The 22,542-nt window shown below is 43.0% G+C and overlaps 2 protein-coding genes across 2 annotated transcripts; both read right to left on the bottom strand.

The window, feature by feature from the left end:
* Positions 1-665: 665 nt before the first annotated feature.
* On the bottom strand, positions 666-5,157 carry LOC123069208 (malate dehydrogenase 1, mitochondrial). Its single transcript, XM_044491998.1, has 7 exons — positions 4,817-5,157; positions 4,566-4,739; positions 3,181-3,349; positions 3,014-3,075; positions 2,562-2,686; positions 1,535-1,652; positions 666-1,068 (listed from the first exon to the last, which is right to left on the bottom strand). The coding sequence occupies exons 1-7, from the start codon at positions 5,051-5,053 to the stop codon at positions 928-930; spliced, it is 1,026 nt and encodes a 341-aa protein (XP_044347933.1). The 5' UTR covers positions 5,054-5,157; the 3' UTR covers positions 666-927.
* Positions 5,158-8,336: 3,179 nt separating this feature from the next.
* Positions 8,337-10,928, bottom strand: LOC542944 (GTP-binding nuclear protein Ran-2). Its single transcript, XM_044492009.1, has 8 exons — positions 10,765-10,928; positions 10,606-10,675; positions 9,665-9,721; positions 9,468-9,585; positions 9,202-9,291; positions 8,932-9,111; positions 8,769-8,846; positions 8,337-8,671 (listed from the first exon to the last, which is right to left on the bottom strand). The coding sequence occupies exons 1-8, from the start codon at positions 10,765-10,767 to the stop codon at positions 8,602-8,604; spliced, it is 666 nt and encodes a 221-aa protein (XP_044347944.1). The 5' UTR covers positions 10,768-10,928; the 3' UTR covers positions 8,337-8,601.
* Positions 10,929-22,542: the final 11,614 nt, after the last annotated feature.

Consider the following 22,542-nt stretch of genomic DNA (forward strand, 5'->3'; position numbering starts at 1 on the left):
TTCTCTTCTTTTTGTGGGGGATAAATCCAGCAGCCCAAAGAGTTCACAAATTGACGTCCGACCTGCCACAGCCAGAGCCAGAGCCATTGGGTTTTCTTCCATTAGCAGCTGCTTACGCCATCGCAATTCGCAAGGTTAAACGTCGCGTCCTTGGCACACTCAGCCTGATGGGATAGGCATATCTATCTATTGGCAGCTGCTGTCTGCTTCGCTCATGCTGTGTTGTGTACGTTGACCCAGGAATGTTTTTGGTCATCCATGCCCAGAATTGGCTGTGCCTTCATCACTCTCGCCGCGCTCCCTGATGTTCATGGACTACTACTAGACATTGGTCAGTTGCCTTCTCCAAGCTCCAACTGAACAGAAAAGGCAGAAACCCAGTTCATCACCATCATCGGTGTCTGTTGCTTCCACACTTGGATTGACAGTTTAGTTGGCACTGCTCTCCTCTCCTCCTACGCGCCACGCATCATTCCATAACCCAGAACGAGCTGAGCTCTCAACACTTCGTAACAAACCCACCTCGACTGCTACTTAATCTCCAAAGAAGCACGCATCGACAGATTCAGTTCAATTCAACAGATAACAAACGGTGTCGACAATTCAACAGAGGAATGGCAAACCCACCCCTGTATGTAGAACACAAGGGGCCGATCGGCACAATATAATGCCAACAGAATCTTCAGTTTCGCTTCGTGATCTCGGGTACAAATGCTGTAAACACATAGGCACCGGTGTCTGCATTTTCTGATACTACAGGTTCAGTTCAGTCTGGCGACATCAAAGCCAGTACATTTTATTGTGGAGCACGACGACGCCACGATGCCCCGCAGCACAACCGGGTTTGGAGGCAACAAAAAAGCGGCCGAACAAAAATTGCATGAGTTCAAGTGTGAACCGTTCGATATAGGCTGAGAAGGTCGCCGCCTAGCTCTCCTGCGCGAACTTGACACCCTTCTCGATGGAAGACAGCAGCTCGCCCTTGAGGCTCTCCAGCCCCTCCTTCTCCAAGGCCGACAGCTCGCCCAGCCCCATCACTTCCTCCACTCCGCTCTTCCCCAGCCTCACCTGTGCAATGCCAACAGAAAGTAGTGTTCAGCACACCAAGTCTCGATCTTCTCACGGAAATTAACAGGTTGTGGAATAGCATTCAGCACAGGCATGTTTTCCAGGCTTCAAAAATGGGCTTAGATGATGTGAAACAAAGCACAATCTGTGAATTGTGGTATGCCAGTTCGATTATTATAACAAATGGGACATGTCTGACCCTCTACGACAATGATAACTCCATAAACATAATAATCAACCAAAAAATTACGAATCAACGAGAGTGTCTTGCCAGGCCTGTGACAGGCCACACGATTTAACAGAAACCTACACTTTGGATACCTGCTTACAAAGTCAAAAACATAGCAACACCTTCTAGGAATAAGCATGCAAGCAAATTTCATGCAGGCAAATGATTGTGTACTATATAGAAACAACAAAAAACCTTTCTTTCTTTCTTTTTTACATGGGGGCAACAGGAAATCACCTTGGAGGCAAAGAATGGCAGCTCTGTTACGGTTGATTGGACAAAAGAGCACTCTACGATGTCAGGAACACCGTTGAGCCCCTTCAAGCATGCATCTCCAAAAACAGCACCAGCATATCTGGAAAAACAGAAGATAAAATATTGTCAGCGAAAACCAAACAATGAAGTCCAGTCTAAGATCAGCAATGTGATACTATAAAACAAGAGATTGCTACGGAATTCATCTACATAGATCAAAATGGCCATGTCTCATTTCAGATGGTAATTTCCAGCTAAAATGAGCAGAAGAGTACAATATGTTGGACATAACTGAATTAAGTATGCATTTCACGTGAAAGCAAAAGCAGAAGATTAATAGTGGGATCAAAAAACTATTTAGTAAAGAATAATCTCTACAATAGTACATAGGTCAGTAATCCAAAAAAAATCAGAAATCCAGGGTGCAACATAATTTACGCTACCAAATGTTTAAGTATCACACTGAAAAAAAACATTAAACTGAAGGCCCAAACAAAATGAACACGCAAGAAAAAGAAGGCCACTTATACAATGAATGAACATGTAACTACTGATAAACAGAATGGAAAACACATTCGCATATGTACATACTCCCTCCGTTCCTAAATATTTGTATTTTTAGAGATTTCAAATGGACTACCACATACGGATGTATATAGACATATTTTAGAGTGTAGATTCACTCATTTTGCTCCGTATGTAATCACTTGTTGAAATCTCTATAAAGACAAATATTTAGGAACGCAGGGAGTATTTGGCAGTAAAGCACAGCTATGAAGATACAATCAAATGGATACAAGAACTACAATACAGTAGTTAGTCAGTGCAAGTAGGTTATGCATACTGAAGTTGGTCATATGCTGATTGCAGAGTATAAACACTAATATGCTACTTTGATATTCTATAAAAACCATGGACACACAGGGATAATAGCATGTTATTTTCAAGAGCATAAAACTAGCAGAAAGAGGACATGCTCAGGAAAGTCTGTGCGTGTTCATAGACTTACGCCATCGACAATGTTGCTGAGCCCTTTCCAGCCTTCGCTTCAACAACTTCCGTCCCACCATCTTGTGTCCTCTTCGTGAGGGCGAGAAGGTCCTCATGGGACAATGCATTACTTGCAGGAGTAGCCTATATCAAATATAAAGAATTGAGTTGTTAACTTGAGGCGTTGGCGTTAAAACATATGGAAGATATAGCATAAAATTAAAACAGCATTAGTTGCATAGTGTTTCAGTGATTGACAGATGAAAGATAAGCATCACTAGAGAGGCATACTGTTGATTCTTATCCAAAACATAGATTTTATTAGCTAAAACGACTTGCCAACAGCATTCAGAATAATTTTATACAACTATGCTATGAAGTTTTGTTATCAGTATGTGCTTACAATTTTGCTAGATTTGCACATATTGAATGAAATAAAACAAAACAAGTTAAGCCACTAAGATGCCAGACCTGTGAGAACAGTGGCAGGATAGTGATTCCAGCATGGCCACCAACAACAGGAACATTCACCCCTGCAAAAGATCACAGCAACAACTCAGATTGAAATGACAGAGGCATAAAATCTAACAACATAATCTCAAATTTCCCTATAATTAAGTGAAAGGTCATCTTAATACCAGTAACTGGCACGTTTGCCTTTCCAGCATAGAATGTTTTAGCACGAACAACATCAAGAGTGGTCACACCAAACAGCTTCTTCTCATCATAGGTACCAGCCTTCTTGAACACCTCAGCTGCAATTGGGACAGTCGAGTTGACAGGGTTGCTGATCATATTGACGAGAGCCTGAACAAGCATAATTGACAATTCCACAATCAGATTTTTACATAAATAATGTATAATTTAAAATATTACTTCATAAACGACAGTTGACATCTTGACATACAGTAGCGCACACATGAGCATGCTTAAACTACACAATGATGTCATGCCAGGCCTCCGGAGCCAATGGCTGGATAGTGTTAGTGTTAGAGCAGCTTTCTTTGCTTCTTTTGCTTTTTTCGTTTATCTAATTTCAGTTAGCAGTTTTACGTCGAGTAGCATAGAGTTTGTTTGCATTGCAGTCGTGCAAGTTCTGCAGTTTCTTGGATTTCTTCTAATACAAAAAGACATGCATTTTGATGTGAATGCGCATTTGAGTGGGAAAATAGAACTACCCATGGATGCCACACCTTGGCCATCGCAGTAATGCAAAACAATGTCTGAATCAAATTTGCCTCCTAGCAAACAGCCTACAGCATTTGGGCAGCAAAGCTGATAGAGTTTTACTACCTACAACAATCATATGCAGCAATGTGATTGCACGGCCCCAGAACATAAATCGTAAAACAAGGCCTGAAGCAAGCATGCTGTCTACAAACAGCCTAAAACACTGAGGCAGAAAAGAAACACCTGACTTGGTAGTGGCAGTTGGGTTCATTCTGGGCAAACAGAGTGGCAGTCATCCTATGATGCAACTACGTGACTGCTCTCCCCCAGATCATCGCTGAATGCAAAGCATACAACCGACTGGCAGTGGCAATTATGCTTGGCAACAGCAATTCAATTCTTTGGAGCAAATCATTGTTTTAGGTGTTTTACTACCTACAACAAGCATATGCAACAATGTGACTGCGCTGCCCGAGAACAAAAATGAAGAGGGGCAAGCTCAAACTGTAAAGCAAGGCCTGAACCAAGTGTGCCCCCTATATAGAAGCAGCCTACGGATTCCGGGCAGGAAAGTACTAACGCCTGATTTTGCTGTGGCAGTTGGGTTCATTTTGGGCAGACAACTCTTGTAGACTACTAGTACAGAGCAATCCTATGCAACAATTTGACTGCTCTGTCCCTACGCCCCAGATCAGAAATGAACGCAAAACATACTACAACCGCCGGCAAGTAGAAGCAATTCCAGGCAGCAAAACGTATGGTTACCGCATTTAGCAACCAAATCAAACTATGTCGCCTCCACCGAACTGCAGATCTATCTACAGTGGTAGCAGAGTGAGTGGTGAGGGCTTACGTTGGGGCAGTGCCTGGCGATGGCGGTGCAGAGGCCCTTGACGATCCCGGCGTTGATCTTGAAGAGGTCGTCCCTGGTCATGCCGGGCTTGCGGGGCACCCCGGCGGGGATGATGACGAGGTCGGCGCCCTCCAGCGCCTCCCCGAGCTGGTCGTCCCCGACGAAGCCCTTCACCTGCAGCGCCACCATCAGACGGACCATTCACGCACAGATCTAGCGAAGGGAGGGAGGGAGAGGGAGTAGGGACGCACCAGGGCGCGGGTGTTGATGTGGGATACGTCGGCGGCGACGCCGGGCGTGGCGGCGATGTCGTAGAGGGAGAGGGAGGAGACGAGCGGGTTGAGCTTCATGAGCAGCGCCAGCGGCTGGCCGATGCCGCCCGCCGCGCCGAGGATGGCCACCTTGCGCTCGGGCGAGGCGGAGGCGGAGGAGTAGTCGCGGCGGCGGCGCAGGTGCTGCGACGCGGATCTCAGCAGCGACATCCTCATCTCGTCCTTCTCTAAGCTCGAACGAACGAACGAACGAACGAACGGACTGAGCTCTGGTGTGTGTCGCAGCAGCTGTAGTGCGGTCGATGGAGAAGGGGGGCGGCGGCTTTAAAGAGGGGAGGAGAAGGCCAGAAGGGGGTGGGTGGATGGGATCCAAAGTCCAAAGTGTTGACGCCTCCGCCGATGCGATGAGATGCTTTTGTTTCATTTCACCCGTTCCGTGTGGGTGTGTGTGGTGGTGGGTTTTGGTTGCTTTGCTTCACCAACGCTGGCCGAGGTACCACCTGCGCACCACATACGCTTGTTCACATACCCTAAAGATTGTGTCCACTCTCCGTGTGCTTCCAAGTAATCTCATCTTTGGCATTGTCTTCAAGGTGGAAATCGTGAAGTAGAGTCCAAGGAGCAATAAATTCAGCATCGTGGACCATCGAGAAGTTAATGTTGATCTTGGAAAGCCAAGCACCGTTCCTTAGAGTTTCTCACATTGTCTAATTCCTTCTTGTCGAGACTTCAAAGGTTGGAGGTGTGATATCCTCGGGCTTCCTTATTACTTGCACGCACCATTTGCCAATGGTGATAGTAGTAGAAGCATAGAATAGATCGAGGTCCATTTCATCACAAGGGTTGCCCCTTTCGACCCACGTCTTGGTTGGATCCTTCCACTCATATCAAGGCACCACAATCATAGAGCCCTAGCAAACTTCTCAAGACTGGGCACGCCGAGGCCGCCGAGTTCATGGGAGCGGGGCACGGTGTCCCAATTGACTTTGCATTTGGTGTCAATAGTCTTATCTTACACCGACCAAAGAAAAGCTCTCATTAGCTTATTGGCTTCTGTGAAGTGTGTTTCCGAGGTGATAACCGACTTGACAAGGGCGTTGCGACTAACGGAGCAAAATCCGGCAGATCTCGGGTAGGGGGTCCCGAGCTGGTGATCTTGGCACGATGGTAACAAGACAGAAAGGAGACACGGTATTTACCTAGGTTCGGGCCCTCTCAAAAGAGGTAAAACTCTACGCCTGCTTGTATTGTACTGATTGTGGATGGGGTACAAAGTATAGATTGATCTACTTCCAGATCGTATGTGTGAATGAATCTATAGAATATCTAGAATATGTTCTACCGACTAGCCTAGCCTCGGTTTATATAATGTACCAGAGGCCTAGGATTTAGAAAAGTCCTCATGTTACGTGCAAGCCTTGTGGAATCTTCCTTGTATATGTCATGGGCTGCCCGAAGAGGCCTAGTAATTAACCGCCAAGGGGGTCCTTGGCCCGACCAGGATGGTCGGGAGATGGTAAGGTAAGCACCCTCTAGTCCAGGATACCACCAGCGGCCAATGTTAGTAATATTTTTAATTCACAAGGGACAAGACTTAGTGCAATTTTGTCCTCGAGCTATTGGAAGTCCACCTTCTTGAGTTGCCAAACCAAAAGCGTAAGGCCCAAGTATGTTATCAGTAAGGAAGCACGAGTAGCCGACAAACTTTGGAGGTTTGGTTCAAGGTTTAAAATGACCACATTCGATTGGGACCATGGGTCTCTTGTGGAAGTTGGTGGATAGATATCACACTCGATCGGGGCCCTGAACATCCCGCATCATCTACATGAAGAGAGGTTCTAACCATGGTGCCCCGACCATGATCTTGTGGAGAAGACCATGCCTTGTTGCCAAGTCAAGCACGTGCTGGAGGGGAATGATTGCGATGATGAAAAGGAGTGCGGGGGTCACCTTGTCGAAACCCGCGACCATGCTAGATTGGAGGTCCGATCACCCCGTTTAAAAGCATCCTCAAGGAGGATGTGCAAATTAGGGCGGTGATCCAATCCCTAAACTTGCTTGGGAACCCTTTTTTGGACTAGGGCAGTGATGTACTCCTACTTCATGTAGTCAAAGGCCTTGCGAATATTAAGCAAGCTTGAAGATAAGAGTGAAGGTCGTCCAGTGTGCAACGGGCGGACAAGATTCCTCACGTACATTAAATTCTTATGAATACCCTTCTCTTGATAAACACACTTCAGGCATTAGAAACAAGAGAGTTCATGTGCATACTAAGCCGGATGGCTAGTATCTTAGCAATGATTTTTGCAAGGGCATAAATGAGGCTAATAGGCACATAGTCGATGATCTCTTCCACACCCTCTTTCTAGGGTAAAAGCACAATGTTTACAGAGTTTAACCATTGGAGATTTGCACCATGGAGGTTACCAAAATTATGGTTGGCTCTCATGAACAATGTCCCAAACACTTCCAAAAAAATGCCCGATGAACCCATCCACCGCGGGTGCCTTGTCATTTGGCATTTGGTTGATGGCCTCTCACACCTCCTCCTTGGTGAAAGGGGCCTCAAGGTCATGCAAGTCCCGTGTGTCAAGGTTGAGCTCCTCCCTGTTGAAATCTTTTGGTCTAGAGCCCTCTTTTCCCATGGCATCGGAGAAGTATCTTCTTGTTCATGCTCGATGACCCAATCAAGATTGTGCTTACCCTATGGATGTGATTTTTATTCTTGTCCTCGCGTTGATCCGGTTGTAGAACTTGGTGTAAGCATCACCCTCTTTTAAGTTGGTCATTCTTGTGTGTTGCTTCTTGTTCTCTCAAGCACCACCATGCTAATTACACATCTCTTAGCTTTGCACTAGTGTCATGCTTGTCGACGGAACGTGCTTCAATTGGGCTGCATAGAGGTGTATCTTCGCTTACCCTCTATTCCACTCGAAGAGGTTGTCTTAACTCTGTAGGGCTATGTGATGGGAATGCTCATTCCGGCCAAGATGCACAATTTCATTGAATCCTAGAATATGGGAACTCCCTCTGTTTTGCTTGGAGGTGTCCTTGGCCCCTAGCATCAGTATAAGCAAAAGAGGGCAACGGCCGGATAGCAAGACGAGTGGGTGAAGGTTGAAGCACATGGGTGTTGAATTGGCTGCATGAAGCAAAATTTTAGATGTCAGCCGTAAGAGCAACTCAAGCTTCAGCAGAACTACTAGCCAAATGGCAGGGGCCTTGGTAAGGTACTTCCTTCTTTTGGGCTTCAATTTACCCAGTCAATAAATTGAATTGTCTTAATGATTTAAATATTAACAAGTTCAACATCATCGGAAATGCTGATTAGACCGAGCTCTTCAACAGAGGGCTGTGCTACCGCAAATTGTGTTTATCTGAGATAAACAAAATCACCAGCTCTAAAAAAAAAGTGTAGCGAGTGCCTACCTGGCCATTGACATAGTCCGGCAGCGAACCTATAATAACAAAACCAAGCGCATAGCAAGCACACAGATGCTCAAGATAAATATATGATCCACACATTGAGCCAACAGGCATAATAATACTGATGAACCATCAAGGTGGCGAACAACAAATCCATGGCAAGCAACATGATGTAGATCAATGTCACACAAACAGTTTGCAGCCCACCAGACAAGGCAAGGCAGACAGGAAAAACATCCGGCTTGACTACTCCATATCAAGCCTTCAACCTAAAACCGACTCGCATAGTCTCTGGCTCTCAAAGTATTGATTGATAAGACAGACTCATGATCCTCTCTCTACTCGATCAGATCGTCATCGTCATCAGGCAGTGGCTGTGCCGCTGCAGCCGCAAGCTCAGCCTCGTGCCTACAGAAGTCGCAAAAAAGCAAATGAGCAATCCACTACTTCATTCATTTGAACATACAAACTGAACATGAACAATCCCAGTGAACAAGTCACTTACTGTTGCTGCATGGCCAAGTCGAAGGTCACTTCCGGAGGCTTAAGGGCCACTGCTTCGACGAAGTGGATGTTGGGATCACTGACATCAGCAAAAAAGCCTTAGTACAAGAACAATGATGCAATATTACAGGCAAAGGAAAGCAATGGGGATGAAAGAAAATTACCCAGCCAGCTTCCTAGCAAGGTAAAGGAAGGGCTTCTCAAAGTTGTAGTTGCTCTTGGCAGAGATTTCATAGTACTGGAGGTTCTTCTTCCTGTGGAATGTCACCTGCTTGGCCTTAACCTGCCTGTTCTTCACATCAACCTTGTTGCCACACAGCACAATGGGGATGTTCTCACAAACCCTGCAACAGGTTAATATACAGACATCAGAACTCTAATGATAGCACAATATCACATTCGGTGAAGTAGAGATGATTGCTTCAGAAGCAAACCTGCACAAGTCCCTGTGCCACGTAGGAACATTCTTGTAGGTCAGCCTTGAAGTGACATCAAACATGATAATCGCACACTGACCATGGATACTGCACAAATAATTAAGAAAGAAATATCAGTCAAACAAATAGAAACAATAAGGTAAGCATTATACTGATAAATCGAAGGAAATAAATACACCCTAACAAATACATCTACTATTTAGACAGCTACACAACAGTCATGTGCAGAAAAAAATAGCTAAAATCCACCACAAAACACTTACTAGTATCCATCCCTAAGGCCACCAAACTTCTCTTGCCCAGCAGTGTCCCAGCAGTAGAAACGGATCTTTCCACAGTTAGTGGTGAAATCCAACGGGTGAACTTCAACACCAATGGTGGCTGCAAAAGGGAAAAAATGATGAATTTCTTAGACATGATGCATGCCAAGCGGCATAGGTGCAGAAGAGAATACACATACGTTCGTATTTCTTCTCAAACTCTCCAGTGAGATGCCTCTTCACAAATGTGGTTTTGCCTGCAAACAGATAACAGCATCAGAACCTCTGCTGTCAATGGTTGGAGAAGGATAACCAGGCAAAGCAGGATGCTAATGAAGAAAGGGCTGAGCAGTAAAAAAAAATACTGACAATTGCAATTGAGCAATGCTATGGTAGGTTCATGTTTTGATTAGCATACATGATGCATGAGATACCAATCTAGCAGATGGCACTAAAGTGATTCAGAACTGAGACAAAACTATCTAGATATCAAGGGAATTTTCATTTGTAAGCACAACTATTACTTCAAATTAGGTCTTCCATTGCACCTAATCACAATTCTAATAGGCAGACCTTTTACACTGGTGCATGAAAAATGGAACATTTCATAAACAGTAATGTTACTCCATCTTTGCCTTTCAGTAATGTCCGATCTAATAATAATTCAAAGAACACACACTCCCCTGTTCAAATAATCCTTTTAATACATAGAATCTGCTGGTAATTTTTCACTCTATATTCAGTTGCTATAAACTATTGGAGCAACTGCGTATAAGAAGAGGTTCAATCTGACAGACATAGTCTATTGGTAAAATATATGATGCAAAAGCATCGAGACCTCCATGATCTAAATCCCTTTCGCAATTACTAACTCTGTTTTCCCTGCTTTCCAAAACGGAAAGCATCGAAAACTGATTCCCTACGGCAGGACCAACCACGAAACCCTTTCGTGGCACGGATTAGGGTCGCCCCCGCAATCCCCAACACCTAATAGGGCGTCAGATTCCATCCGGAGGCCAGGCAAACTGGTAACTGAGCCAGATCTCGCCGCAACGACGGCAACAAGCAGGCGCATCGGACAGATCACGGCCTAATCTACCACAACCACAACGAACGAGAGTAAGGGGAGAAGGAGGCTCACCAGTCCCGCCATCGCCGACGATGACGAGCTTGAAGCTGGGGTAATCGACGGTGTTCTGGTTCGGCAGCGCCTGCGACAAAGCCAAATCGAAACAGATCAGGCCCGGATCCAACGCCAGACGCAGCGGAATCAATCGGAAACCGTGAGCGCCGGACTCACCATGGTGGACGCGGGCGGCGACGGCGGCGGTGGGGGAGGGAGGCAGCAAAACCCTAGGTGGAGGAGGAGTATTTCGAATCGGAGTTGGGGGAGGCGGAGGATGGGGGGTTTTATATAGGGTTTTTTTGGGGGGGAATGGAATTTTATTTTTTGTGTGCGGGGCGCGTGTGGGGGGTTTGGTTAGCTTTGGATGGACGCAGGAATGGTGGCCGCAGGATCGGCGGTGGGCGGCGGATCGCAGCGGGGGCGGGGGGCGATTAGCTTTCGTCCCACGCGAGGTTCCCGGCCGTCCGATCCGGGTGCTGCCGTTGGGTCGGGGAGCGGGGCGGCGCGTCCTGGGCTGCCTTCTTTTCTGTGCTCCACAATTCCAGAAAGAACGGTCGGTCCACGTATCGTGAACCGGGCGGCTGAATTCGTCCCCCCACTTTCACACCCACTTGGGCCTGAGGGAGTGGTACTGGTGAGGTTTTCTTTTCTTTTCAATACTGATGGGCGTCGACCCGTTGGTTGGGCAGTTGAGATTGCTATCAGCCCATTCAAGTTCGAGTCTCGACTCGAACACGTGGTGTTTGTGAAGTTTCTTCTATATAAAAAAATGCCAACGAGAATTACCCCTTGAGTTGGTCTCATTTTTTTTAAGTTTGTGTCTCAACTTAACAACCAACTAATTCTAAAAAAAATACTCAACAACCAATCGTTTTTGCAACGATGCCTAACAAATGTCTGCACGTACCCGGCGTAGTAGGTGTTTCATAGGCGACTAGGGTTTCTTTTAACACAATACAGACGCAAACGCTCGTACTTCGCACATACACTCACCCATATGAATGTACACACGCACGTCCTACCCCTATGACCACCTTTGAAAGACTAAGCTGGCATATCATCTTAAGATTTAAGAAGTTATCGTAAGCGCCTCGTCGTCAACGAGGATGTCTCCTCCTACTGAAAGCGCATCGGCAAAATTAAATTCAGGAACCCCCAAAAGTTAACCTAGATGAGTTTTATGTGTGTTCCAGAAAGAACGGTCGGTCCACGTACCATGAAAGGGGACGCCGGTTTCAGTCGCCCGTTCACACTTGCGTTTGAGGGTACTACTACTTGGGCCATTTCCAGGGGAACACTGAAGAGCTATTTCGATCCGGACGTGCAAAGCCCTACTACCTATAGCCCGTTTAAATGTCTTTTTCATGTTCGTCCGGACGTGGACCACGGACATGATGCAGGAGGGAGTCATCCGGTCTATAACCACAATTACTCAAAGAAAAAAATCTTTAATCAAAAAACATCCTTATTCGTCCGGTTGAGATGTGAGAGAGGAGAGGCCAGAGGAGGGGAGGCATGCATGTGGTTGGTATGTGTGTGTGGTGCGCGATTGGGGGAAGAGAGAGAGAGAGAGAGAGAGAAGAGAGGAGGATCATGTGATTACTTTTTGATGGTCAAGTGGATGTCCGAACTCCCGCATTGCTCCCCACGAGTTGCTTCGATTTGTGGGAAAAACAGACTGCGGACTGCTCCACGGATCGATAAGGGTCCTGATACGTCTCCAATGTATCTAAATTTTTTGATTGTTTCATGCTATTATATTATCAATCTTGAATGCTTTATATGCATTTTTATGCTATTCTATATCAATTGGGACTAGCCTATTAACCCAGTGCCCAGTGCCATTTTTTGTTTTTTTGCATGTTTTTGGTTTTTCAGAAATTCAATATCAAACTAAGTCCAAACACGATGAAACTTTACTGTGATCTTTTCTGGACCCGAAGGGGCCCTAGAAGCTTCGAAAGGAGGCCAGAGGAGGGGGGCATGCATGTGGTTGGTATGTGTGTGTGTGTGTGTGTGGTGCGCGATTGGGAGAAGAGAGAGGGAGGGAGAAAAGAGAGGAGGATCATGTGATTGCTTTTTGATGGTCAAGTGGATGTCCGAACTCCCGCATTGCTCCCCACAAGTTGCTTCGATTTGCGGGAAAAACAGACTCCGGACTGCTCCGCGGACCGACAGGGGTCCTGATATGTCTCCAACATATCTATTTTTTATTGTTTCATGTTATTATATTATCAATCTTGAATGCTTTACATGCATTTTTATGCTATTCTATATCAATTTTTGGGACTAGCCTATTAACCAAGTGCCTAGTGCCAGTTCCTGTTTTTTTGCATGTTTTTGGTTTTCCAGAAAATCAATATCAAACTAAGTCCAAACACGATAAAACTTTATTGTGCTTTTTTCTGGACCAGAAGGAACCCTAGAAGCTTCGGGAGGAGGCCAGAAGAGCCATGAGAGAGCCACAAGCTCACCAGGCGCGCCCCTAAGCTCGTGGGCCCCATGCAACTTCGTTTGACCTAATTCAACTTCTATAAATTCACAAATATTTCCAAACCAACAGAGAACCACCCAAAACACTTTTTTTGTAGTAGCAAGTCTTCGTTCTTCTGTGATCTCATCTGGAGGCCTTTCCAGTACTCTGTCAAAGGGGGGGATCAATCACGGAGGGCTTCTACATCAACGTTACTGCCTTCCGATGATGTGTGAGTAGCTAGTAGCTAGATGGCTTCTTCTCTCTCTTTGATCTTCAATACAATGTTCTCACCGATCTTCTTGGAGTTCTATCCAATGTAATCTTCTTTTGCGGTGTGTTTGTTGGGATCCAATGATTTGTGAGTTTATGATTTCGCTGAAAGTAATTGAGTCTTTTCTGAACTTTATTATGCATGATTGTTATAGCTTTCGATATATCCGTTTGGTTTGGCCAACTAGATTGATTTATCTTCAGTGGGAGAGGCACTTTGTAATGGGTTCAATATTGTGATGCTCTACATCCAGTGACAGAAGGGGACAAGACACGTATTAGTGTTGTTCCCGTTAAGGGTAAAATGATGTGGTTTATTCATATTCATTGGGTTTACTTTGTCTACATCATGTCATCTTGCTTAAGTCGTTACTCTGTTTGTCATGGACTTAGTACCATAGATGCATGCTGGATAGCGGTTGATTGGTGGAGTAATAGTAGTAGATGTAGACAGGAGTAGGTCACGGACGTGATGCCTATATACATGATCATTGCCATGAATAACATCATAACTATACATTTTTCTATCATTGCCCAACAATACGTAATTTATTTACCCACCGTATGCTATGTGTTCGAGAGAGAGAAACCTCTCGTGAGAACTATGGCCCCTGGGTCTACATCATTTCATCTTGCTTAAGACATTACTCTGTTTTTCATGAACTTAATACCATAGATGCATGCTGGATAGCGGTCGATTGGTGGAGTAATAGTAGTAGACAGGAGTCGGTCTACTTGTCACGGACGTGATGCCTATATACATGATCATTGCCATGAATAACATCATAATTATGCGTTTTTATATCAATTGCCCAACAGTAATTTATTCACCCACTGCATTTTATTTCCTTTTATTTATTTTGAAATTTATTTATATTCCTATACAAGATTTAATCCTTGCAAATAACGAGGTCAAGGGGATTGACAATCATCTTGCTCGCGTTGGGTGCAAGTATTTTCTTTTGTGTATGTAGGTGTTGTTCACGAGGCTTGGCGTGATTCTCCTATTGGTTCTCACCGAGGGAAATACTTATCTCTACTGTAGTGCTCCGCCCTTCCTCTCCGGGAAAAATCCCAACGCAGCTCACAAGTAGCAGAAAGAATTTCTAGTGATGTTGTCGGGGAGACATCATCCAAACCTATCAAGTACCTTCACTCAAATTATCATCCACTTGCTCCACTTTTTATTTGCCTTTTTATTTACCTCATGTCGGTGTCAAAATCGGGAGACCTTGGGTAGGGGGGCTTGAGTTGTGAGATCAGATCGATGGGTAACAGGAGATAGAGGACATGGTGTTTACCCAGGTCAGGGCCCTCTTGAGGAGGTAAAACCCTACGTCATGCTCTTGCTTATATTGTGGATGTATCAAAGTACAAAGTTGATCTACCTCGAGATCGTACATTGTGGAATAAACCCTAAGGCTAATGGAGATGATAATCGATGTCCCTTTACGGGCTCAACCCTTTGGTTTAAATAGGCACCAGAGGGTATCTAGGGTTACACATGGTCGGTTGCCATCCAGTGATTACATGTCAAACTAGTAGATATCCTTGGAGTACACGAAAAGTACTTGGTGAAGCCCAATATGCTTATGCCATAGGTTAGAGGCCTCCGAAGTCCATCATTAGCGGGCTATCAGTCCAGCATAGGGACTAGACCGGCTATGCAGGGACCCCCTTGTCCAGGACACCATCAGTAGCCCCAAACTTGTCTTCAAAGTCGAGGGTGGCAACCTTCTTCGGATAAACGTCTCCGGCTTGAGAATCTTCAGCTTAGCAGGTGATGACCCACAAGTATAGAGGATCAATTGTAGCTCTTTTAGATAAGTAAGAGTGTCGAACCCAACGAGGAGCAGAAGGAAATGACAAGTGGTTTTCAGCAAGGTAATGTCTGCAAGTGCTGAAATTGTAAGTAGCAGAGTAGTTTGATAGCAAGATAATTTGTAACGAGCAAGTAACGATAATAGTAGCAAAAGTGCAGCAAGGTATCCCAATCCTTTTGAGGCAAAGGACAGGCCAAAACGGTCTCTTATAATAAGCAAAGCGTTCTTGAGGGTACACGGGAATTTCATCTAGTCACTTTCATCATGTTGGTTCGATTTGTGTTCACTACTTTGATAATTTGATATGTGGGTGGACCATTTTTTAGGTGTTGTTATTACTTGAACAAACCTCCTACTTATGATTAACCCTCCCGCAAGCATCCGCAACTACGAGAAAAGTATTAAGAATAAATTCTAACCATAGCATTAAACTTTTGGATCCAATCGGTCCCTTACGGAATAGCACATATACTGGGGTTTAAGCTTCTGTCACTCTCGCAACCCATCATCTAATTGCTACTCCACAATGCATTCCCTTAGGCCCAAATTTGGTGAAGCACTACCGCAGGATGCTGCTAACGTGACACTACGATCAGAGACTGATACGACTCCAACGTATCTATAATTTTTGATTGTTCCATGCTGTTATATTATCAATCTTGGATGTTTTATAATCATTTTATAGTTATTTTATATCATTTTTTGGTACTAACCTATTGACATAGTGCCAAGTGCTGGTTGCTGTTTTCTGCATGTTTTTACATCGCAGGAAATCAATACCAAACGGAGTCCAAATGCCATGAAACTTCACAGAGATTTCTTGGGACCAAAAGACACCTAATGGGCCAAGGCTGCGCCTGGAGGGTGCTCCGAGGAGAGCACAACCCACCAGGGCGCGCTAGGAGGCCCAGGCGCGCCCTGGTGGGTTGTACCCACCTCAGGTGCCCCTCGGACTACCTCTTTGCTCCATAAATACCCCAATATTCCAGAAACCCTAGGGTAGTCGACAAAAATCAATTCCAGCCGCCGCAGAGTCCAGAACCACCAGATCCAATCTAGACACCATCACAGAGGGGTTCACCACTTCCATTGGTGCCTCTTCGATGATGCGTAAGTAGTTCTTTGTAGACCTTTGGGTCCGTAGTTGGTAGCTAGATGGCTTCCTCTCTCTCGTTTGATTCTCAAGACAATGGTCTCTTGGAGATCCATATGATGTAACTCTTTTTGCGGTGTGTTTGTTGGGATCGGATGAACTTTGAGTTTATGATCAGATCTATCTTTTTATACCCATGAAAGGTATTTGAGTTTCTTTGACCTCATATATGCATGATTGCTTATAGCCTCGTATTTCCTCTTCGATAATCGGGTTTTGTTTGGCCAACTTGATCTATTTATCTTGCAATGGGAAAAGGTGCTTTGTAGTGGGTTTGATCTTACGGTGCTTGATCCCAGTGACAGAAGGGGAACCGACACGTATGTATCGTTGCTACTAAGGATAAAACAATGGGGTCTATCTCCACATAGATAGATCTTGTCTACATCATGTCATCGTTCTTATTGCATTACTCCGTGTCTCCATAAACTTAATACACTAGATGCATGTTGGATAGCGGTCGATGTGTGGAGTAATAGTAGTAGATGCAGGCAGGAGTCGGTCTACTAATCTTGGACGTGATGCCTATATAATGATCATTGCCCGGATATCGTCATGAGTATTTGAAGTTCTATCAATTGCTCAACAGTAATTTATTTACCCATTGTTTGCTATTTTTCTCGAGAGAAACCACTAGTGAAACCTACAGGCCCCAGGTCTCTTTCTCATATTATTTGCCTTCGCGATCTACTTTTATTTGTCTTTTATTTTCAGATCTACTAAACCAAAAATACGAAAATACCTTGCTGCAATTTATTCTTATTTACTTTATTTGGCGTTCGATCTATCAATATTTACAACTCTCTCACGTCAGTTTGCCAATCCCTGGCACCGTTACCCGAAAGGGATTGACAACCCCTTTAACATGTCGGGTTGCGAGTATTTGTTATTTGTGTGCAGGGGCTGTTTAAGTTGTGTTGCTTGCTTCTCTTACTAGTTCAATAACCTTGGTTTCGTATCTGAGGGAAATACCTACCGCCGATGTGTTGCATCATCCCTTCCTCTTTGGGGAAATACTGACGTAGCTTCAAGCGGTATCAGAAGGAATTTCTGGCGCCGTTGCCAGGGAGTATCTTCAATATATACCAGGTTCCTAATCACAAATATCATCTCCTCTCTATTTACATTATTTGCCATTTGCCTCTCGTTTTCCTCTCCCCCACTTCACAAATATTTGCGTTTTTATTCGCCCTCTTTTTCTTTCGACGTTTTCTCATCATATCTCATGTTTGCTTGTGTTGCCATGTGTCTTCTATTTGCTTGCATCTTTGCTTGCTAAAAATCAATTGATATGGATCCTCATCCACTTGTTAATCTTTTTAAGAGATCCAATTATCATGAACCAATTGCTAGTGAGTTGAGTGCACTAGATTATCTTTATGAAGTTTTGCTTGAGATTCGTGAATCTGAAAATTGTGATGAAGAAATTTATGAAGTGATTCATGATAGCTCCTTGAATGAAAAGCATGATTGCAATGATTTTACTATAAATTCTATTAATGTCAATTGTGCTAATAATATGCAAAACCCCAAGCTTGGGGATGCTAATTTTGCTATGTCCATTACTTATTGCAATGATCATGATTGGGGTGATTTTTCTTATGATTCTGAAAATTTATTTAAGCCTCATGATGAATATGATATTGATAATAATGTTTGCAATAATATTGAAAGTGGGTTTGGAAGAGCGTCAACTTTAGGTAAAAGTAATCCCACATATTTGGAGAGTGTTCAATCTTATGAAATTTTTGACATAAGTGGGTTTGGAGAGGTCTTGACTTTAATTGATGTTAATCCCACTATCTTGGAAGATCATAAAACTTTTATGCATGTGGATCATGAAGAGAAAATTTTATATGATAGCTATATTATTGAATTTGATTACGATCCTACACACAATTATTATGAGAGAGGGAAACATGGTTTTAGAAATTTTTATGTTACTAAATTACCTCTCGTTATGTTGAGATCGTCAATGTTTTATTCTTCCACCTTGCATATGCTAGAATTTTCTTGTCTTGATAATTTGTTTGCTTATAAAATTCTTATGCATAGGAAGTATGTTAGACTTAAATGTGTTTTTCACATGTTACATGATGCTCTCTTCGTGTTTCAATTACTATCTTTCATGTGAGCATCATTGAAATCTTATGCCTAGCTAGGGGCGTGAAACAATAGCACTTGTTGGGAGGCAACCCAATGAATAAAATTTATTTTTGCTTTTTGCTTCCTTTTTTTGAGTGTTAGCACAATTATGCTACTGTTATGATTGTGTTTTTTTATGTTTTAATTAGTGTTTGTGCCAAGTAAAGCCTATAGGATCTTCTTGGGTCATAGTTGTTTGATCTTGCTGAAAAAATAGAAACTTTTGCGCTAGCAAAAATAATTTTCATTTCAACCAAAGAGTGATAAAATACCCATTCCTTTTGCAGTAGATCAATATAAAAATTTCTCAGGCCGTCCTAATTGCTCAGAATTTTTGGAGTTACAAAAGTATACGAAATAGTCTGATTGCTACAAACCATTCTATTTTTGATAGATTCTGTTTTCTTTGCATTGTGTGCTTGTTTTGATGTCTCTATGGTTTTATTTGATGAGTTTTTGCCATAGAAAAGTTGGAATACAGTAGATATAATGAATAAACAAAATATGAATTGGTTTACAACACTTATAGTAGTGATTTGTTTTCTTATACTAACGGATCTCACGAAAGTTTTGTTGAGTTTTGTGTCATTGAAGTTTTCAAGTTTTGGGTTATCTCACGATGGATGAAGGAATAAGGAGTAAGAAGAGCCTAAGCTTGGGGATGCCTCGGCATCCCAAGCTATTATCCAAAAGGGAGCAAGCAACTAATCTTGGGGATGCGGGGCATCCCCTCTTTCTTCTAACGACATCGGTATTTTACTCAAAGCTATATTTTTATTCGTCACATACTATGTGTTTTGCTTGGAGCGTCTTGTATGATATGAGTCTTTGCTTGTTTTATTTTGTGTTTTAAGTCTTGATTCCTTGCTGGACAAACCTAGTTGAGAGAGCCAAAATTATGTCATGACTTGTTAGAATTGCTCTCTATGCTTCACTTAAATTTTTATGAGATATGGACTTGCTCTAGTGCGTCACTTATATGTTTTTGAGCATGGTGTGCTTTAGTATTTTTGAAGAAATGCTCTCTGGCTTCACTTAGATTTATTTGAGAGTTAGTAAAATTTTCAAGAAATTCTTTCTTGCTTCACTTAAATTAATTTGAGAGAAAGAAAAATTATGCTCATGATCTTTACTTATATTTGTTCGAGCTTATCAAAATCAACACATAAAAATTAGTCCCTAAGTGATAGATATCCAAGAAGGATATAATAAAAACTTTCATGAAGATCATTGGACAAAATAAACTTGATTCTTAATATTAGTTTTGAGATATGATGATGTGATATGTGAGTCATCTTGATGAGTAATTATGCTTTAGTAAGAATATTGGTGTTAAGGTCTGTGATTCCCTTTGCAAGCACGAAAATCAATAATTATGCAATGAAATTATATCCTACTTGTGGTGCATTATTCGGTGTTAATTATGCTTAATGCTCGCTTACGAGATTATTCGTTTCTTGGTTGGTCACTTCTCAATCTTTTGCTAGCCTTCATTTTGCACTAAGTATGATCACTACTTGTGCATCCAAAAACCTTTAAACCAGTTTTGCCACATGAGTCCACTATATCTACCTATATGCGGTATTGTTTTGCCGTTCTAAGCAATTTTGTATGTTCCATCTCTAATTTTCAAAATAAACTTCTCTTTTGTGTGTTCGTTTCACTCGCGGAGCGGTGAGGGGTGGCTAATATTTTCCATGCTAGATGTGTTATTCTCATGATGAGTGTTTATTCACTTGTCATTGCATGAAAAATGAATTTACTTTATGTTGTCAAATAATAAATTCCTTGGAAAGTGTTGGTATGGAGGTAACCACGGATACGGCTAGCCATGGAAAGTGAAAGTATGGTGGAAAAAGGAAAACTTTATTTTCTGTTTGGGAACCGCCTATGATATATCTAGCATGGAAAGTGTTTGGAACTCTAAGTCATTTTCGTTGGTGGGAAGGATACACCTCCCAAAATGTTTTTACCTCTAAGTTTTTTGCTTTGAGCTCGGCACCTCTATAAATCCCTACTTTCCTCTGCGAAGGGCCTTTCTTTTACTTTATGCAATTTTTATTTTGAATTTGAGTCTCCATCTTCTCTTATAAAAGCACAACTAGGAGGCACTATGGTTTAACTAATGTTTTGGCACATTAGACTAACCTAAGACAACTCCTGGCTACATTCAGTCCTATTGAGATACAAGCTCTTACCAACCTGATACAACGCAAGTCACAAGCTTGACACAGCGAGAATGGCTGGTACTTGAGCATTGGGTGTAGTTAACATGCGAGTGTGTTTCATGAATGGATCAATGATTGAGCATGATGGGCTAGGGATAGCTTATTTTAGCGTTGATATTTTGAAAGACATGGCTGCTTGTTGGTATGCTTGAGTATTTAAGTTATCATGTCAAAAGTAGACTATTGCTTTGAACAATATAAAAGTCCAAATGTCCATGCTATAAAGAAAAGAAATATGATATGACATGTTAGGCAGCATTCCACGTCAATTTTTTTGTTTTTATCACTTCCCTACTCGAGGATGAGTAGGAGTTAAGCTTGGGGATGCTGATACGTCTCCAACGTATCTATAATTTTTGATTGTTCCATGCTGTTATATTATCAATCTTGGATGTTATATAATCATTTCATATCATTTTTGGTACTAACCTATTGACATAGTGCCAAGTGCCAGTTACCGTTTTCCGCATGTTTTTCACATTGCAGCAAATCAATACCAAACGGAGTCCAAATGCCACGAAACTTTACGGAGATTTTTTGGGACCAGAAGACACCTAATGGGCCAAGGCTGCGCTTGGGGGTGCTCCGAGGAGAGCACAACCCACCAGGGCGCGCCAGGAGGCCCAAACGCGCCCTGGTGGGTTGTGCCCACCTCGGGGGCCCCCGGACTGCCTATTTGCTCTATAAATACCCCAGTATTATAGAAACCCTAGGGGAGTCGACAAAAATCAATTCCAGCCGCCACAGAGTCCAGAACCACCGGATCCAATCTAAACACCATCACGGAGGGGTTCACCACTTCCATTGGTGCCTCTTAGATGATGCATGAGTAGTTCTTTCTAGACCTTCGGGTCCGTAGTTAGTAGCTAGATGGCTTCCTCTCTCTCGTTTGATTCTCAATACAATGGTCTCTTGGAGATCCATATGATGTAACTCTTTTTGCGGTGTGTTTGTTGGTATCGGATGAACTTTGAGTTTATGATCAGATCTATCTTTTTATATCCATGAAAGTTATTTGAGTTTATTTGATCTCTTATATGCATGATTGATTATAGCCTCGTATTTCTTCTCTGATGTTTGGGTTTTGTTTCGCCAACATGTGATAGAAGGGGAACCGACACGTATGTATCGTTGCTACTAAGGATAAAACGATGGGGTCTATCTCTACATAGATAGATCTTGTCTACATCATGTCATCATTCTTATTGCATTACTCCTTTCGTCCATGAACTTAATACACTAGATGCATGCTGGATAACGGTCGATGTGTGGAGTAATAGTAGTAGATGCAGGCAGGAGTCGGTCTACTAATCTTGGACGTGATGCCTATATAATGATCATTGCCTTGATATTGTCATGAGTATTTGAAGTTCTATCAATTGCCCAACACTAATTTGTTTACCCACCATTTGCTATTTTTCTCAAGAGAAGCCACTAGTGAAACCTACGGCCCCCGGGTCTCTTTCTCATATTATTTGCCATCGCGGTCTACTTTTATTTGCCTTTGATTTTCAGATCTACTAAACCAAAAATAGAAAAATACCTTGCTGCAATTTATTCTGATTTATTTTATTTGGCATTCGATCTATCAATATTTACAACTCTTTCACGTCCGTTTACCAATTTCTGGCACCGTTACCCGAAAGGGATTGACACCCCTTTAACAAGCCGGATTGCGAGTATTTGTAATTTGTGTGCTGGGGCTGTTTACGTTGTATTGCTTGGTTCTCCTACTGGTTCGATAACCTTGGTTTCACATCTGAGGGAAATACCTACCGCCGTTGTGCTGCATCATCCCTTCCTCTTTGGGGAAATACTGACGTAGCTTCAAGCGACATCAGAGACCCTTCGACGAAA

This window comes from Triticum aestivum, chromosome 1A, assembly GCF_018294505.1.
Source record: "Triticum aestivum cultivar Chinese Spring chromosome 1A, IWGSC CS RefSeq v2.1, whole genome shotgun sequence".
In the NCBI taxonomy this organism is placed as follows: Eukaryota; Viridiplantae; Streptophyta; class Magnoliopsida; order Poales; family Poaceae; genus Triticum; species Triticum aestivum.

What these genes read in the sequence shown, in the direction of transcription:
- LOC123069208 (XM_044491998.1), bottom strand. Translation starts at nt 5,053, where the DNA reads ATGAGGATGTCGCTGCTGAGATCCGCGTCGCAGCACCTGCGCCGCCGC. An exon ending in TCGCCAGGCACTGCCCCAAC is followed by an intron (nt 3,350 to 4,565) that starts GTAAGCCCTCAC and finishes ATGCTTGTTCAG; the next exon opens with GCTCTCGTCAATATGATCAG. An exon ending in TCAGCAACATTGTCGATGGC is followed by an intron (nt 1,653 to 2,561) that starts GTAAGTCTATGA and finishes CTGTTTTTCCAG; the next exon opens with ATATGCTGGTGCTGTTTTTG.
- LOC542944 (XM_044492009.1), bottom strand. An exon ending in GTTTGAGAAGAAATACGAAC is followed by an intron (nt 9,586 to 9,664) that starts GTATGTGTATTC and finishes TCCCTTTTGCAG; the next exon opens with CCACCATTGGTGTTGAAGTT. An exon ending in GGCCTTAGGGATGGATACTA is followed by an intron (nt 9,292 to 9,467) that starts GTAAGTGTTTTG and finishes TTATTTGTGCAG; the next exon opens with TATCCATGGTCAGTGTGCGA.